The 20,191-nt window shown below is 38.1% G+C and overlaps 1 protein-coding gene across 1 annotated transcript in view; it reads left to right on the top strand.

Moving 5' to 3' along the window:
- Nucleotides 1–20,191, top strand: part of LOC103190353 (sodium/potassium transporting ATPase interacting 4) — a 58,148-nt gene that overhangs the window by 25,683 nt on the left and 12,274 nt on the right. The window contains exons 2-4 of the mRNA XM_007911102.2: nucleotides 3,108–3,245; nucleotides 4,062–4,142; nucleotides 16,164–16,361. Coding sequence (XP_007909293.1) covers nucleotides 3,108–3,245; nucleotides 4,062–4,142; nucleotides 16,164–16,361 — 417 coding nt within the window. The remainder of the gene's footprint in view (nucleotides 1–3,107; nucleotides 3,246–4,061; nucleotides 4,143–16,163; nucleotides 16,362–20,191) is intronic.

Genomic DNA, 20,191 nt, shown 5'->3' with positions numbered 1-20,191 from the left:
TGCACTTTAAGAAGATTGCATTACTCTCTGCATTATAATTAAAAAAAAGCAAGGTTGAGTAAAATGTTTACACATTTATGTGTCATAGGAACGATATGAGGTCACTTGTAACGAATTGTTATGCGATTGTGGCCAATTTATCTGTATTTGCTTATGTTCCATCTGCGAAGTAGGTGCCTGTTTCTCTTGGGTTTGGGGATTGACATTGACAATTTCTTCTTAGCTCCAGTTTATTAGCAAAGTATGAGTAAAGCTACCAGATGGAGTAGCAGAAAAATGAAGTGCAAATTTTTAATTCACTCGAGACTAGAATGAAACAGTCATGTGCTTTTCTCTTGTTGCTTTGTTGATACAAAAATATTGTTGCTAACAGAGTTTAACAAAATATTGATATGATATTGCTTTCATGGGTTACAAAGCATCCTGAAAAAGTAGTGGTCACATTTCAGTGGTAAGAATTACATTAATAATATTCTTGCATTTGATACAATGTCTTATCACATTGTTGAGATGTCTCAAATTGCTTCACAGAATATACTGTAAATTGAATTGACTGTATATTTTGTGGGCGAAACAATACAACTGCAAGTGATATTTGTGCACTGTCAAATTAACAAATTTCTTCAGAAAGAAATGCAATCTATTCCAGGAGGTGAAGTGCATTCCTTGGTGAATTGTGCATGAAAAGAAATTCTTGTCTTCCACACAGATGTCACTTCAGAAGGATTAGGTAGAGAAAGAGTCACAGATGTCTTTGATCGTCCTCATTAACCAGATGAATATATTTCTTGAAATGAAAATGTATCCACCTGATTGTCCCGCAGATATATTCTGGAGTCCTCAGAGGGAAAGAATTGGATAACTCACCCACTTTGTTCTATCGTAATAACTGATTTTTAATACAGCATGTGAAACACGCGACAAGTAACGGATATTGTCTTCCGAGAACATTTATTATTTTTAAAACATTCCTTTCATTCATTTTAATTCATTGATAAATCAATTCAATTTTCAGTGTTAGTCGGTCTGAAGGAGTAAAATGTCGTGGATTCAAAATGCATTTAAAAGCCAGTTAAGTACTAACTTCACATACTATTTACCAATATGTTTGATGGATTCACATTGGCCTAGAAAGGTGTAGTAACTGCGATATATCTACTAAACTAGCAATTTACTATCTATATCGATTTAGATTTCATCCATTTTGTCTGTAGCAATGATAAATGATATATATTGCAATGTATCACCCCATTTATTATTTTTTAAGCATTCATTATGAACGATCAAATTTATTGCATAGGTTTTTTAAACAAAATTCTAACTGAAATGCTCTAAAATCTCTTTGTGGTTTATTTGCAAGTAAAGCAGAGAGTCACAGTTTTGGCCTGCACTGTTACCAGGCTCCCGTTCAAGCTGAAGTCATTATAAGATGATTCTTTAGATTATATCATGCTGTTCATTTGTGTGAGCCCACTGGAGTTCATTATCTTCCCTAGTTTGGCAAACAGACCAATCTATGACACTCACATTGTGATGTGGCTTTGCTGATAGACAGCGCCTGAATGCTCCAGAGCACTCGTATTCATATTAACCTACATTACCAGCCACAGGCCCATCGTGGATTGTTTGGATGCTGGATTCACTCAGTCATTAGTGTCATTTGATTCTGACACAGACTGCATGTTTTAGTCACGCAACCGATTTAGTTACCGTTTAATTCAGTGTGCATCGTGGTCAGAAAACATTGAACTGACCTGCAGTGTGTGCAAACGGATGGGGATGGGGCAGGGTGGGGGCTGGGGAAGCATTTTGCAATGGTGATGAGAGATGGATGCGGTAAATGTTTTTAAGTATTACGGTATTTTCGTTACATTTTGTGTTTGTTTGGGATGTGCCAATTCTAGAAAAGTTCAGCGTTCCACGCCCAAATTGCCTGCAAAATACACAGTCAGTTTCACTTGTGAAGTGCTTTGAGACGTCTCGAAGACGTGGTAAGGTTCTGTATCAAATGCAAGGATTATTATTATCGTTATTAAAATTGGAAAAAAGGGGCAATTCTCCCCATGCTGATCAGGTTATCGGATTGGTTGCAAAAGTATATTCTCGGGTTCGGAGTCATTTTGTTGACCTGCGTTGATGTGTGGTTTCCCCATTCTAAACTCATACAGGCAGAATTTGGTAAAGTTACCAACGAGGGGAAGCAAACTCCTGGCACTGACATTTTTAGTCTCCAATTTCTCCTCTCTGGAGCAAGCACGGACTTGGGCACAAATTCTTTGTACTGAGAACCAGTCTTTGCTTGAGTACGACTCATTGTCAATTGTTTCAGTGGGCTCTGGTAGTGTACATTATTGGTTACAAATGGACATATTTAAAGTCGCTGAACTTCTATTTGACATCCCTGTTTAGTCTTTTGTTTCCTGCTGAAAAGCTTTTGTTTCGTTTGCTGCACTACAACTGACCTTTCCCTTCAGACACTGGTAAAGAATGACGCACTTCAAGATATTTTGGAATAAAAATCATTCGACTGAATTTGATGACAATTGATGACAGGGCGGCCAGACTGGTTTGTCAGTGGGAGTTGGGGGGGTGGAGAGCAGTCACTGGGAGCAGAATTCTTCCTCCAAAGATGCTGATTATTATTATTATTAATATTATTAATATTAATCATGTAAACCAAAGCCCTAATGAATAGGGTGATCCTAGCTGGACAAGCAGCAGGAAGCTTGACAGATAATGCTCTCAATGCAAGCTATCCATTTTAGTTTAAGCACTACCCCAAAATACACTTTGAGGGTCTCCAAGCCTTGGCTCTTGGCAGGGAAATTTCCATGTGTAAGTGACATGTACGTGTGGAATCTCTGTCTGCTTTGGATACTCTTAAGCATGGTGATGAGATTCTACATGTATCAGAAACTCGGCTGACTCACGCCCCTCCCAAACAAAACTGTGCTGCATAACAAATGGATGTATTCAATGCTGTGTGGGTTAGGCTAGTTTGCAAACAATTGTCAACACTAAGAAATACAAATGATGTCCAAGTTAAAATAGTTCTTCATAATAATTTAACAGACTAACGCTTTCTTTCCCCTGTTTTTCCTTTCAAGCTTGCTGCTTTGGAGAGACAGATCTTCGATTTCCTGGGATATCAATGGGCCCCAATCTTAGCAAATTTCCTGCACATCATTATTGTTATTCTTGGCCTTTTTGGTACCATTCAATACAGACCTCGATACATTGTGGTGGTAAGTTGTAGCTTTTCAGTTTTTCGATAGTGCAAACGACACTAAGGTGAAACGCAAAATGCAACCCTCCTCCAAGCAATGAGTTCCAGTGTACAGAAATAGTTTCTCATTCACTTCAAATGCTATGAAATTTCTTATCTGGCTGTAACGTTTCGATGTACAATTGTCACACAAAGCTAAAAAGGTTTCTAATTCAGCGAACCTGGAATCAAGACGACAGCTATAGATAGGATTAGAAGGAGTGGAACGACTCCGACAGAGAGAGCACCCAGAGATTTCAATGCACTAGACCTGCAATGGCAATACTATTTATCACGCAATCCATTTCATTCTGTGATGATTCTTTTCACACCAAGGTTCACAGGCACACGTGATCCTTATGAGTGGGTGTGCTGGAGGATGCATTGGAATTCACAGAGCATTTTGCTGACTTGAAGAGGCTTATTGCAGATGCTGCCAATGCATGTCTCGACTTGCCTGAGCTTGAAGCAGTTATAATTTGCCTGTAAAAGAAAACTACCTCTGAAATATTCTCTTTCTTGAAGCTTGTATTCCAATTCAAACTAGCAACAGTTCCACAGGCTGCCGATATCAATAATGGGATTGGAACAATTTTATATCACTACTAACATTGCAAATATCACAATATTTTCCAATGATGTTTGCTGTCCAATACCAAATAAATTGATGGATTATTACAGCTGAATGTTGATTGATCAAAATTCACACCTGCAAATGTGGCTAAGAATTTATATTCTGCTTTGAATTCATTCTACAGATATATGAGTATTTAACTTCCCACATTTTTCTTTATAGTATGCTATCTGGACAGCACTCTGGGTCACTTGGAATGTATTTGTTATCTGCTTCTATTTGGAAGTTGGAGGTCTCTCAAAGGTAAGTTCTGCAATAATCTCTGGGTGTGAGAAATGTATTGTTTGAAGTTTGCAGATATCTATTTACTCATTTAAGCAGCTTCATGAAATGAAATAGTTTTTTTTGGAGTAACTGGATGGTGCAGTAATTAATGCACTAAACGCCCACAAAATAGTCCATTCACTTTACGGTGTATACTGCGAAATGCTTCGAGACGTCTCAATGATGTGATAAGGGGCTATATCAAATGCAAGGGTTATTATTATTTTTATCTGTTTTTTTAACCTCTAATTGCTGGGTTTGAATAAAATCCAAACTGATCAGATGAAAGGCCCCTTCGTTTGTCAGCTGTCAGGGCTGGTATACAGTATAATGAGTTGATTGCACAAAATGCCCCATAATTTAACACTAAATTGACAGCCTCACTCACTTGGTTTAGCTATAAGATTGGCTGGTCTGGAGAGTGGAACTGTCACAAATGGTAGTTTATGATAAATAATAAGTCAAAGCAATAAAACAGTGAAAGGAGCAAAATGGACAACTGAAGACACTAAATATGTATTATTAGAAAGTGTATTATTTAAGCATTCATTGTTCTTTTACTATGGATGACTTTAGTTTTGAATTAATATGGATCTATTTTCACTGAAAGTAATACAATCTTGTAGCATTCTACCTCTAGATCTTGTTTTCCATTGGTAAATTGGTCAATGACACTGAGAATGTTAAATGATTTTTTAAAAAAAAAAGCCATTTAATTTATGCCACAAAGTACAGATTTACTTTTGAGATTGAGCCTGGCACCCTTGTCTGAGAGAAACCAGCCATATACATCTTAAACGTACAAGGAGTAGGTGAAAAATGGTTCTACTGGTTTGCAAAAACCTACTGGTTCAAAAGGATTTGCACAGTGTTGTTTTTAAGTAGTCTACAGCAGCATCTGAAAACATTGATTAGACTAGAGCCATGTAACTCCCTCCTATGCACCATTATTGGAAATATCGATCCCATGTTGAGCATGAAATAGTATGAAGAGCTCATACGTTTACAAAGCAGATGAAGGAACGTTCCTGGCAATGCTTCTGATGATTAGAAAACCTTGGTTTGATTCAGAAGTTATTAATCACGATGAACGTAATCAATCATGATGAAATGTGAGACTCCGCCTTGATGTACATAGGGTTTGGCTGCAGCTTCTGCAGTTTGGCATCACTCATTTCCGTTACTGGAAGAAGTCGCTATTTGTGAATCTGAATCATTATTATTAACAACCACACAAATCGCCACAATCCAGACCCAATCAATAAACTCCGACTTTGAACGTCTACTTACTGGAAACTATTCATAAACTATAAACCCGCTCGTTTTAATGCAGCAGATTATTAACAGTGTCGGAAAATGAAGAGAAAATGCGTTTCCCGGGAATCCATTTGTTGCGGTTTGTGTGTTGTATCATTTCAAATCTTTTGTGTTCCAGCACTCGGTCATCCATCATGTTGCTGAGCATGCTCAAACTTTCCAATAATGTTTTGATAATTCTGTTCCAACATTCATTCAGCTGGTTGCGTTCGTCCCATCAATAACAATATGGAACTCCAACGAAATTCAATGCTGAAACGTAATCTGCTGCATTTTTATCACATGAGAATTTATAAGTCTTGTCGTTACTGATGAATTCTACTGAAGGACTTGTGATGCATGAGAGAAAGGCAGCTGCTCTTATTTTTCTATAAGGCGTGAAAAAACTGAATTCCACAGTGGATTTTCCTTTCTAACCACCGTGGGTTAGTCAAGTATCATGTCTATTTATCAGCTGAAAATGATATTATTCGAGTCCATGCAAATAAAAATAAGTTGTGGGTTCATTTTTTTTCTTTCGGATTGCAAATGTAACATTGTTTTTCTCAGTAATGTCAAGACTTTGCTTCAGTTCCTGTCGAGCAAAAGGTTTGAAATCTCGCCAATTAATCCCACAAAGTGTGGTAAATCTAAATGCACGAAGTAAACCCAAAACGAAGCATCTAATCCCCGATTTAAACTGCTGGAAGCAATGCCATATCACTTCTGCAGTAGAACGACTCAGAATAGAGAGCCGGAATTTGGATTTATACTTCCCGCTCTCCATTGCTAACATCTAAAACTGAGGACAGGACTGTTCATTTACAGGTCGTAAAGCTAACCTATTATCTAAAATATATATCATCATTCTTTAATACTTATTAAACATTGTAATGGTATCATGACATTTGGGTCACCCTCTACACTGCACACTGCAGAGTTCAGGATTAGAATTCTTTAATGAATCGAACATTCAGAAGATGACTATTTGTTAGGACTTCACTGTGTGAAAAATGGCTTTAATAGCATTAATGTTATTAGAGACATCGCCTCACGAGTAATTCCTTAAGTATTTATTATTTATCATTGTGTTGCGCACACTATTCGTTTACGTATTTTATTGTATATAAAATCCTGGAAGCTTTCCTTCAAAAATTCTTGGGATTTCTGCTTTTTATCTTGAAAGGAACACATTCATGGGCTCTTTTGGAGGATAAAATGCGAACGCCTGGGTCCAGATTGAAAATAAATGTAAGAATTATTACCTTGTAAAAACAGTACCTTATTAAAATGTAGCCTGTGAAAGAATGGAATGAAATGCCTTTTAGCCCCTCTGTGATATGGGCAATGTGGATGACTTGCAGGAAAATGGAAAATTGGCAACTTTATAGTGGCTGCTGTTTGCGAAATTCCCACAAAAGCTTCACACCAGAAGAATTTACATCTATTTCCAACATGGGAAACGTTCTTGAGAGTTGATAGTGAATGTCCTGTAGGATACTTTCTGGGTATCATGAAACTGTTGGCAGTTCATTGATGTTCCTTGAGCCCCTTTATGCTCCATTTATACTGATGGCAAAGGTATGATATTGCTTCCATTTTGAGATCAATGCCAACAAACAGTCCACTTGCACTCTGAACAACAGTGAATCATCTTGGTGGATCCCAGTTCAACACCAGGAGCATTAAACCCACCACCTCTTGTTTAAGGTCTAATGGCTATGAGTTTCTTCCTTTTCCAGGTTTCAGTTTCTCACTATCACTGCTTCATTTAACTTCAACTGAAGTTCCTGCTCACCCAGGTTAGGTAATCTTTTTTCTGATGAAATTGTTCATCTATCCCCAGCATTAAACTCTTCCAGTGAGAGGACATTTGTCTTTTCTGCTTATTTGCAAATATTTACAAGCAGCTTCCTCATGCAAATATTTTTGTTAATTTTGTGGAAAATTTATTGATTGTTTTGTGACTTACAATTCTCGAAGGCGGCCAATTGATTGGATTTTGTAAGCTGTGCACGTATTGAAAGAATATATATGTATATATATATATATAATAATAATAATAAGCCTTGCATTTGATATAGCGCTTTTCACGTCTTCTAGACGTCTCAATATATATCCACTCGGAGTGGCTGTTTTTTAATTATAACTCGTTTGTTCAAAAGATAAGGGAAAACCGAACAGCGTGCAAGTATGTTGCTTACTGTCAAAAGAGGTTGCGGTTGTCATCAGTCAATTTTCAAGAATCTACTGAGAAGACCTTGAGTCAAGTTTTCTCTATTAACCAAAGAAATAGCCATGAAGAAGTTCTGTTTGTATTTATTCATTACACAACACAAAGCAATCCTCTGCTAGACGTTGGTAGAATTGCAGGACATTTCTTGGACAAAATAATTTGTTCATTTCATGGATTTAGTCAGAAATAACTACTTTATTGCCTTATCGACAGCAGAAAAAATGTAGGCTTTCACAACTAGCAGAGAAAAAAGTTTTTGCTTTCTTTAAAAAAAAAGAGTTAGCAGAAGAGACAGGACCATCAAGTATTCAGCCGACGAGTCTGTCAACTGGTGCCATTCACTTCTGCGGGGACATTGCCTAATGCATACCTGTCATTCAGGCGACTTGTATCCAGGGGCTACATATTTAACGCTTGTCAGTCACATTGACAGAGTAAGAGCGGAACTTAACTACATTCCTGTTGAAAGGTATCTTTCTTTAATACCACATCAAACAGTTTGAATACAGGTAAGATGGATTTCAATTGAATTGTATCTTGTATCATAATTGACTTATCTTCAAATCTTTAACTTGTAGAATCTCCGAAATGAAGGAAGATGAGGTTGATGGAGTGTTACCACCATCTTACACCTTTCTTTTGCATTAGCAGTTTAGAGGTACACGGTTTGATAAAGCCACGGTTAGACAATGTTTGTATTTTAAAGCAATCAAATCCTGCTGCCAGAAAGAAATTCCAGTTGCAAAATTAAGAATCAGTTAAATTGGATGAATTCCAAAGTTGGTTGGAACTGCAGTGTGGTTGCAGGTATGCATCAAGAGTTTAGACAGACCCAAGTTAATCCATTTCTTTTTTAATTCAATAATTTGGTAAATCGAATATTTTAATGTGATTTTATCGTAATTGTATAGAAATGCAATTTGTTGTTGTTACTCTTCTCGAAAAATTACCTTTTTTCCATTGTTCCATAATCAGAGAAGTACTCTAGGAATCTTTGCTCCATTGAAATATGTCTCGAGATTTTATTGAGGGTTCGAAAGTACAATAATATCGATGTGCAGATGCGTAAAAAAGCACAATGTTTGTCCAAACGGAACACCATTTAAAGAGCTATGTAATGACGTGTAACTCGGCAGATGATTGGCAGGTGGCGATCAATGTAAAATAATGCATATTGATGCTAAAAATAGAAAATATGATTCCAGAACAGAAAGAGCATGATTGAATTAGGTGGTTCATGAATAAACGTCTGTGTGCAACAGTTGACCAGGCACTGAATGTGCCACCACAGTGATTTACATTGCAAACAAGTCTGAACTGCAAATAAAATCTTGGGCTTTATAGATAATTTTTTCATTGTTTATAAAAAAGATGCAACTTTGAAAATGTTTTAATCTTCAAAGTGCAAGTTAACGGCATATTTAATTATAAAAGACTAAATTGAATTGAACAAAAGTAATCTGCAACCCTTAAAATGTGAAGACTTCTGACAGGAAACAATCATTACTCAGACTCCAAAGCATTTTCTAATCTCTCGCAGAAGTTCACACTTTAATTAGCATAAAACGTGGAATAGATTTGAGCTTTGTATTTGGATACAAAATACATACTTAATTAACTTCTACCCCTCAAAAAAAGCTTTCAAATTAAATATTAGGAGCCTGAGCTGGATTGATAATCAAATGCTATCTAAACAACCGCTAGTGTAGAGGAAATTTTTTTTTGTCAGGTGCCTCATTTATTTTTCTTGAAAAAAGAAATTCGCTCACAAAATATTCAGTTAATTCACTTTACCGTATATCCTTTGTAGCTCCTTGAGACATCTCGAAGTCGTGATGAGCCACTATATCAAATGCAAGGATTAATATTATTAAACAATAAAGATAATGCAATATGACTTATTAAAATACTTGGCATTACAGAGAATTATTTCAATTTGCAACAGCCAGGCATCTATACTTGTAAAGGCCACTCTAACACTCTGCAGATAGAAGATAACTACCACAGCAATTCACTGCCCTCTTCAATGTCTGTATCCTCCTCATTGGTATTCAGCTCTCAGGTAAAATACACTGTGGGTTCCCAAAGAGTGTGTTGGGAATAGTAATGCATTCTCTGATAAATTACCGGCACTAGAAAGGTCAAAGCGAACTGAATGTTTAAAAAAAAGCTGTCGTCCTTTTTGCTGCTATTCTAATGTCTGTGTGGTTACAACCTTTCTTTTCTGAAAATGCTAAAATTTGATGTCTGCTCCTGTTTCATTGGTGAACTTTTAAAACCCACGAGGTTTTTATTCCCCGACACTTATTATAGACACTCACAGCTGGTGGTGTTATTTTTTTGTTGTTTCTAAATTTTTAAAATTCCTTATTTTCTCCCATCCTTCCGTCCCTGCTTCGTGGACTGGGTTATTTAACAAATATTTGATTTGCTCCCAAACCTCAGCTAATGGCACTGTCAATCTGGCTGCTATGAAGTGCCTGATGGTGAACCTCGGGTGCCTCGTCCTCACTTTGTTCTTCTGGCTTTCCTGTGTGGAAGTACTTAGTCTCTGCTTGGCATCTCCGTTGCACATCTCTGTAGGATCAAGCGATAGAAGGAAGGAGAGAGAGATAATGTGTGTCGCTGTGCCTGAAATGTATCCAAACTTATGTCCCATGTATAGGTAAGAAGGATGAAGAACTGATCTCTACTAGTTCATGAACTAGTCATTGTGAAAGACTAACACGGTTGGCCAATCTGCTTATAATAATCCTTACATTTGATACTGCGCCTTATCATGTTGGAAGGATGTCTCAAATTGCTTCCTGGGATATAGTGTGAAGTGTAGTGACTGTGTTTTATAGCACAATTGCACACAACAATGTCCCATGAGACAAATATTATTTTGGGGTATTGGTGGTCAGGACTCTGGGAGAGAAACTCCCTTCTCTTTTCGAATAGTTCTAGGGGAGCTTTAACATCCTGAACAGGGAGGTGGGGCCTCAATTTAATGTCTCATCTGAAGGATGGCACTCTGACAATGCAACCCCCCCACCCCAGCACTGCATTTGAGACTCACCTTAGACTATATAAGCTCAAGGCCTGATATGGGACTCAAACCCACAACCATTCTGACTCATTGTCAAGTGTGCTACTTGCCATTGAGCCAAACTGGCACACTGCAAAGATACATACACAGACTTTAGGAGAATGCTCTTGTCTTTTTTTCAGTTAGCAAATCAACACTGCAAGCCAAAATCCAAACAGATCAAGTAATCCGAGCTGGACAAGCATGGTGATTGATCATATTGATGCAGTCTGGATCCAATCAGTTCTTTGTACAAGCAAACCCAGGAGCGAGCTTGCAAAGAGATTTGGAGACCATGGAACGGTGCCCATACATGGTACAAGGATCTGGTGTTGCTTCTCAAAACAGCTTGGGACAGAACCAGTTCATGGAAGACAGAATTTGGGAATTAATGACAGAATTCTTCAAAGTACAGTCAGTGAATGTGATGTGCTTATTTTCTCCTTGCTGTTTTCACTCCATATGAAATTGCTAAGATATCAAAACTGCCCATCTGTTCAGTGATTATCCACAGACGCTGACAGATGCCCTTTTCTATCTAATTATTCATCATATTTCTTGCCAGCTGTTCAGTCTAAATGATTTGATTTTATAATTCAAGGACGCACCGTTTGCCGAGCATCAGTGGTACGGGGACCTCTTCATAGCATCGCCCTTTTTGCTTTTTACCACCGGAGCAGACAGAACACAGCAGTTCCTGTTAACAAAATCTGTTTATTTGAGGCCATCTTCATTTGTTGGTGGGAAGGGGGTGGTGGTGGTGGGGGGGGGGGGAGGAAACAGTTTAATTTACATATCATTCTGCATTGATTTAAAGCCCCAATGCGCAAAATTGAACAAGATGGGAATTTTTGGTTTTATGCCAGAAGATGAGGTGTTTCTAAAGATGCTGTTACCTGACCTGACAGTTACACTAATCACCTTTGAAAAGTGCCTCTCACTAATTTAATACATATTAAAATCCTTTCTTTGCTCCACTTCAATGATTATATGTGATGGATCTGCAGAATGGCTTTCACAGACAAATCTGAATGATCTGTAATGATTGCGTTGCCTGTCTATGCACAAAGAAACATTCGAGATGGGAGGGTCCCTAGTCTGACCCTCATCTTAAATAATTATCCCCATCACTATTCATTTTGTGTAAGCGCTCTGAGACGCTACCCTGCGTGGATGGCGCTATATAAGTGCAAGTTGTTGTTGTTGGTGTCTTCAATGCACTTATAAATCTTCATTTTTTTTACACTTTATGCATTTTGTTTTCTTGAAAGAAAAGAACAACAAATCCCACAAATAAAAATTGGTCACTCACTCCATGGTTGTTTGAGGGACATTGCTGTGCATAATTGGCTGCAGCATTTCGCCCACAAAATACAGACTCAGAACCACTTTACAGTATATCCCGTGACGCGCTTTGAGATATCTCGATGAGTTGATAAGGCGCTACATCAAAAGCAAGGACTATTCTATTATTATTATTGATATTATTTCTAGAGAGAGGGAGTTTCTCCAGTGTCCTGGTGGAAAAATATCTACTGACAAAATCTGGTCATTCGTTTCATGCTGTTTGTGGAACGTTGCTGTGCACAAATTGGTTGCTGCATTTTCCTACACAATACACAGTCACTGTATGTGACAATGAATCCTGTGAAGTGCTTTGAGACATCCTATCTATGTGAAGGGAGCTACATCAACTGGTTAGGGTTATTATTTTTTCAGCTTTTTTTTCTATTACCAGTTCTTTGCTGCATTAGATTCATTTTTATTCTCCATTTTGCTTTTTCTACATTTTTCCATCACTTTATTTTCCCAGGTGCATTTTTTTCTCATTGTTATTCCTTCATCTTTAAAATTTATACTTGTGTTTCTGTTCAATCCCCATTGTTCATTTTCTTAATGTCCTTTGACCACGTTTTCAATTTTTCTGTTTCTCTCGATACAAATTCATTCATCTTATTATGTTGCACTCGAGACTTGCTTCGTTCCATTTGTTTAGCATTAAATCAGGTGGTGCAACTAAACACCTAGAACAGAGTGGAATGTGTTTACTGGATTAATGAACTGACATGTGCTTTGCTACCAGAAGAGAGACATTTTGGAACCCGGCACTAGATTATGGACATTGAATTAGACAGACTGACATTCCCAACTCTTATATGCATTCTTCACTTACGTTCCTATGTATGAAAAGACTGCAGGAAGCATTGATTTTTTTTAGAGAAACCTTTTGATGTCAGACTGGCTCAGTAGGTAGCACTGTCTCATTCTAAATCAGAAGTTTGTAGGCTCAAGTTGAATTCATGTTGTCTCGGTTCATACTCCAGTGTGGGGCTGGGGGTATGCTGCATTGTTGGAGGTGCCGTCCTTCGGATGAGAGATTAAACCAGGGTCCCATCTGCCTGTTCAGGTGGAGGTTAAAGAGGTTGGAAAGAGAAGGGAACTTTTCCCGGTGTCTTGGCCAAAAATCCCCCGAATAAAATTGTTCAGCCATTCACTTCACAGCTGTTTGTGGGACATTGCTGTGTGCAAATTGGCTGCTGTGCTTTACCCTGCCAAAAATGGATTCACAACACTTTACAGTGGAACCTGTAAATACAGCTGATGTGTTGCCACAAGTCCTGATTTTTAAAGAATGACAGAAAATCAAGTTTAATCCAAATTGAAGAAGTAAACCTAGAGGTAGCAAAGCCAAATGGGTTCCTTTGAAACCGTTTATCCCGGGGTCTAATTCCTCCAAGCTCCTGTTCTAAAAATACATGTTGTTAGATTGGCAGCAGCACACGTTCTGTGCAGAATGTGATGGAGTCAATCGCCACAATCAGAATTTAATACTAGAGGCATCAAGAAAAGCTGCTGGTGTCAGAATCCACTGTGATTGCTATGGTGCTTACTATAAGAAGCAAAGAGAAACTATTTCCTCTGGTCGGGGAATCCATCTTAAAAGGGGGCATTAGAGCTTATAATTAGAGCTAGGCCATTTAGGAGGGAAATTGGGAGGCAGGTTTTTACCCAAAGATTAGTGGAAGTCTGTAACTCTCTCGCCCCCAAAAGGCAGTGGTCGCTGCATCCATTCGCATTTTCAGTTCCTCCCTCTCCCCTGGTTCGGAGTCAGACCACGTCACTGTCAAGCGCTCCAAAACACTACCCCGCATGAAGGGCAGAAGTTGTTGTTAATCTTAAAAGAGCCAGCACAGACACGATGAGCCGAATGGCCTTCTATGCAGTAATTTCTAATGGTTCGATGTGGAGAGTAGCCAGACTAGCTAGCCAGCACTGAGGCAGTAATTGAAATCAGTGATTCAAATCATGTCTGAACTGCAAAATCAAAAGTTTTGCCTCTAGTCATTAGAGAAATCCATTTTTGATTTAATTTGATTTTAGCATTCTTGTCGACCCAGTAGGACCCCCACTGTGGGAGCAGAATATGTACACTGGATTTCCCAAGAGTCAGCTTCATGTATTTTTGGTTCCTAAAAAGAAGTTCCCAATTGTGCAAATTGAGGAATCCTGAAAATTAATCCTCATAAATTTGTGGATTCCACAGAATATCTTTGAAATTGTAACATTATCACTGCAATCCTTTTTGAAAATCGCCTACCAGCGAATTCCGTCACGTAAATGTATGTATCCTGAAATGTTAATCTGCAGGCTTCAAACACATGAAATATTTTTCTTATCTCAATCCTCAATTTAGTAATATATTCCTATATTGTATTGGTTGACTCACCCTCATGAACAGTGTGTGACTTTGCTTCACAGATGTATTAAATATAATCTGCATTTTCTCTGTTTGGCTTTTTAGAAGAAATACAGTCTAAGTGAGGAGATTTGAGTTGATAAAAAAANTTAATCCTCTAGAAAACGCAGCTGATGAAGATTAGCTGGAAAATAGCTTCCCTATAAATAATGTGCTATCAGTACTACGCGTCAATCATTGTTGAGTAATTTGTGGACTATGGCTGATAATAACAAGTGGTTTCAGGGTAAACTATTGAATGAAAGACCTGATATCTGCTGCACAGCCTTGTGTTGCAGTCACATTCGACCACTCTTGATTTTCTTTAAGCTCCTGTTTGAGAGTTATCCCAATTGTAAGTCTAAGATTGGAAAACAGAATGAATTTGCTTCTCAAAGTTTAGGAAACAATGCAGGCTTCCCAGGACATGAGCACAGCTGTTGTGTATATGCGTGACTTGTATAGGGAGAGAAGTGTTGTTCTGTTTGTTTTAAGTTTGTTTTGTTTTTCTTTACACCGCACAGGGCAGCATTGCCCGTTGAAACGACTGGATGAGAGACAGAATATGAAGCAATGCATTTTTAGATACTTTAAATTTCAAGTTCTTTAAAAGCACAGCTGAAAAATCACACAGATTGCGAGTTCTTGATCAGTGAATTCTGCTGGTAAATGTTGTGAAAAACAGATTACTCACTCGGCAAGATTGTTATTTTTGAAAGTGAGTGAGTTCTGATCTGTGCTGGAGGGGGGGAAGGTGAGGTGGTGGGAAGGCACCATGGCTGACAAAAAAAGCTGGATCAGGGGCAAGAGGCATGTTTGAAAGTTCTGGTGGGTGTCCTGTGCACTCGGTCCAATGCAGATGAAATGTACCAGAGATGCTTTTAAGATTTCTGGTTGCAATTGTGAAACAGCGTGAAAGTGAAACCTGTCCACGTGTGGACCATTGGGTATAGTGCCGATTATTGGAAAGTTTATTTCGGTGACTCCAGTTTCAAGAACATGATGTGAGAAGAGGCTTGTTTAATGGTGGCTTGTTAGCATTAATATGAATTGCTTCACTTTAATTTCCTTGTTCAAAGAATAACATGTTCCATGTGTTTGACATTCCCTGAATATGTGTAAGACCTGATTGCAAATGATGAAGAGCATTCAGAAACTTAGAAAATAACAGTCGCCCCGAAAGGGAAGGGGTTGGGGGGCTGGGGGGGAGGAGAGGAATAACGTGAAATAACGTGATTATTTCAGGATTATATCAATTGCCTTGCTGAGGGAGCTACATTGTCTGAGCTGTGGTGAAAAGGTTGACTTTTCTTTTTCACGCTCTAGTGCTTGAAGGATCAAGACTTGGCAGAGGCTGATAATCCAGCCTGGTGACTGAGGAGTGTTGGAGCCATTTGTTTTTCACCTTCGAGGTGTCTCTGCTTGTCTCACCATGTAGACTGAACTTATTGCCAGCCAATGTGTCGGGTCTGTAGACATCGGAGGCTGGGGAGAATTACCCACAGTGATTCCTTCTGTCCTAGCTAAAGGGGGTTAGAACAGATTAAGTGATTATGGTATTTTAAGCCCAAAGTGATCAGATAAAGTCGTAACATGTGTCTGGCATTCGAAACTTAATAAAATATCCTAATATCCGCATGTATGTGTTTTGTTTCTCTGCAGGACAGTGACCTATTGACGTTTAATATATCCGTGCACCATTCGTGGTGGAGTGAACACGGTCCAGGGTGCGTGAGGAGAGAAGTGCCAACCGTCAGTGGCAAGAGTTTGGATGGTCATTCCTATATCTCTGTGATGGGCTGCATTATTGATTACCAGTATATCGAGGTCATGCACAGCTCTTTCCAAATACTGTTGGCGGTGAGTAGAGAACTTGCCAGCCTTGGAACAGCATGTGTTTCACACATTTCTTTCTTGATAATTAATGCTATAAAACCCTCATTCCCTGTAATCTTGATCGACAAGAAGCCTTAGCACCCGTCAATTGCCCGGACCACACCAGATAAATGCCTGGAGCCGTAAATAATGCTCACATTGTCATGTGCGCAGAAACTCTACAAAGAATAGTTCAAACAACGTACCACATCTATTTTTATATATGTCAGATTAATAGGTCATCACATTTATTGGAAGTCATCAAACATGGCGTGAAAGCAGTCATGGTTTCTTGCTCTCCCTTTGATGGTATAGACTGACTGACCTAATAAAAGTACTTGGTTCACTCTGATCACATTGTTTTCACGCATAGCTGCCTGCTTCCTGAGTGGACTTACGTTTATCTCAATAAATGGGCCCATCCCAGGAATAATTATCAATTGATTTCTCGTGGCTGAAACTTGTTTTATACTATGTTGCTATGTTTTCAGCAAATTGTTACGATAAGCGCAGTATAAAGTAGCTTATGGATTGGATCTATTTATGAACACTGGGCAAATACTGTAAAAATACACCATGAGTGGGAGATCAACCTGGAAGGTAAAGGTGAGGTAGTTGAGGAGAGGAAGGCAAATTCAAACAACAACAACAACAAATTGCATTGATATAGCGCCTTTCGTGTTGGGAGGACGTCCTAAGGCGCTGGTAACAAAAGGAATTAAATAAAAGATGAGATAGAAAAGGGTGGAAAAAAAACAAGTCTTCACAACTGGAGTGACCAGATAAGGACGGACACCTCGTCTACCGTTGTACGCATATAATCTAGGAAGGAGTCAAACAAAGATGGGAAGGGCAATGAACATAGGAAAGAGATACTGTACAAAGACTTGAGTAAGATTAACTGAGATTTTTGTGGTTGTGAATATTGCATTTTATTTTATCCAGGTTTATTTGTTTTCATAGTACATTCGTGTATTTCCTTAGGAAGTCGCTTTTATAAATACCTAGAATGAATAAATGTAAACATTTTGCTGAATATAAACATCGCACGATAAACAGCAAAAGTCTTAATTTATTTTTCCATTGAAAGACAAAGAACAAACGGCAAACTGCAAAAAAAATCTAAATCACTTTAAAGGCAGTGACAGAAATTGGAATATAACATTGTCACAATAAAAGAACACGATTTTCTCATTTGCAAAATGATTTTGTTAACGTATAATTTTGTTAATCAACTTGATCCCATCTTTCTATCTGCAGATACAGAAGGGCATGTGCTTGCAATTAAAGGCAAAGCTGTTACTAACCACTGCCTGGTATTAACTGGTACAGAGACAATAATGCACAGCTAATTTGCATTATGAACAAAGAACTGCCTGTGTTTGTTTGAAAGCTGAGTTGTTTAAGCTCAGCAGAAATTTTCAAAGGAGCTGTGTGCTTTAGTTGAAAGATTGTTTGCAGGATAGCTAATATTAAAATTGAAATTTTAAAAAATTACAGCAAAGACCAAGAAATTTGTGGACACACTGCAAATGCTACCCTTGTACCTTGCTCCACGGCTGTAACTGGCTCGCTAGTATTTATCCCCGTACTTACTCTGAAGAATAGAAAATGAAATTTACAGAATCTAATAGTGTTTCATTTGGAAAAGAAGTGTATTATTGTTACTGCATTTCCTCTTTATTAGCTCCTTTATCAAAAGGAAATACATTTTTGTGCATCTTCCCCATAAATATTTTGGTGGATATTATGGAATCAGGTTATTAATGTAACTAGTCCCAGTTTTTCAACGGTGAGTTTATGAAATGATAAAGCTCCCAGCAGTAGAGTGATTTGGAGAAGGAATGTTAACTTGTGCTAAAAAAAAACTGAACAGCTCAGCTGGAGTTCTGCGCATGTACAGAACACTGAAAGTGTTTTTTTCTAGCACACTATTAAGGAGCTAGTGACGCAGTGAATGTTTAATAAATGTTAAAGATGGTACATTAAAAGCTCTCTGACTGTCCCTCGGAGCACAGCTTCAGTATCTCAATATTTCAGATTTATTGTTCCTTGAAATATTATCCAAAATTTGCTCGTTACAACCCTGAACCCGGGCATTCTTGTCCCGTGCTTTGGTGTATCTGAAAGTATTGTTCATTCTCATTGAGATTGTACACCCTAAGGGCAGTATTCTTTTATGCCTGCGTCTTGGGTGTGTTTGAACCATGTTTTTAAAAGTGAAAATATTTCTGAAACACTAAATTGCCACCTTATTATCATGAATGAAGGAACAACGTTTCGCCCACAAAATACACAGTCAATTCACTTACTAGTATATTCTGTGAAGTGCTTTGAGACGTCTTGAAGGCACTATATCAAATGTAAGGAATACTATTATAGCATTCATTAGCTTGAAATAAATTTAAAAAGAAAATGGCAGAAATGTACTTTGGTAAGAATCTTAACCGTGTATTTCAAGCGTAAGTGTGAACCCATGTATTCTGAACCTTATGTTCCTAAGTGAGGACAGCCACTTCCAGCTGGTAGATTTACTATATGTTGACTGATTAGTTACTGTGAAGAATGGATTATAACTAGCAGATGTTTTGAAGAATGGATTATATTATAATTAATAGATGCTTGAACCATCACTCATTTCTAGGAAATGCCGCCATGTAACCAATACATTAGAGTACAAATCATTTATGTGCTCAAATGTATCGGGTAAAACCCACATACCTGAAAGTATTAAAAACTGAAGTGGCTGGGAGCGCTCAGCAGGTCAGGCAGCATCTATGGAGAGAGGTTTACTCAGCTGCACATGTGGAAAAGACTCAAAGGTGTTTGTTTTGTTTATGCTATTAAAGAGCCGGCCATTACAAGAGGTTTATTTAATCACACACTGGGCTTCTTTAACAATGTTTAAAATTATAGTTCCCTGAAAGTTTTCGTTTAGTTCATTCGATTAACCAAAGACTTTCAAGGGAAAATTGGAGAGTGCCCGATAACAGTTATTTGTTTCATCAGAAAATTTAAACAGTTGGTTAGAGAAGAGAGAGATAATGGGCAAAATTAAGAATTATTTGTAATCAGGATGTAGGCCCAGATTTGGTTAACAAGGGGTAAAATAAAAGCAAATTCAATGCCATTTGTGAGTTGCATGTATTGATTTTGCAGCTGTAGCTCTGTGTGATATCCATTCTCACTTTTTTTTACAAATACACAGTATTTGAAGTTGCTTGAATGCTCTCATTAATGCAGTCAATTCCTCTTAAAAGCCCATTGATGCATTCTTGGACATGTTTTTATGAAAGTCCAATTATTGGTACAAAAAAAAACATTCTCGTCCACAAAAAATGGTGGAGGTGGGTCAGGTCGGACGGGGGACATGAAGCAGGGTGTTGATACCTGAGCAGAGGGAGGGCTGGGTCGGAAGGATTGCAAATAACGTTAGCAGCTTCATTGAGGGAAGGAAATTGCCACTTGCAAAAAGGAACATTTTACCTCCCTTGTGATGCCACTAGTTTATTTATCAGCACTGGTGTGCCTGTCCTAAGCTGAAAATGTGACCCCCCCACCCCCCCCATGTGTAATGACAGCTACTAGCTTCAAGTGTATCAAAGATTTCTGTACATATTTTGGCATAAAGTGGGTTTCACAGACATTCACGTGTCGGATGGCCCTTTATAATACAATATTCTTAGAAATAATCTGTTCAGCAAATCCTGTCATATTTAGGATGACTTTGAATGAGGCAGAATACGAATCTGTGGCACCTATCAAAATGCATAAAGGGAGCGATTACAATTAGCATTATTAAGCAGAATGTGGTA

The sequence above is a fragment of the Callorhinchus milii genome, unplaced genomic scaffold (genome assembly GCF_018977255.1).
Source record: "Callorhinchus milii isolate IMCB2004 unplaced genomic scaffold, IMCB_Cmil_1.0 Scaffold18, whole genome shotgun sequence".
Lineage (NCBI taxonomy): Eukaryota > Metazoa > Chordata > Chondrichthyes > Chimaeriformes > Callorhinchidae > Callorhinchus > Callorhinchus milii.
The sequence above is the reverse complement of the archived record's forward strand: the minus strand, read 5'-3'. Positions and strand labels throughout refer to the sequence as shown.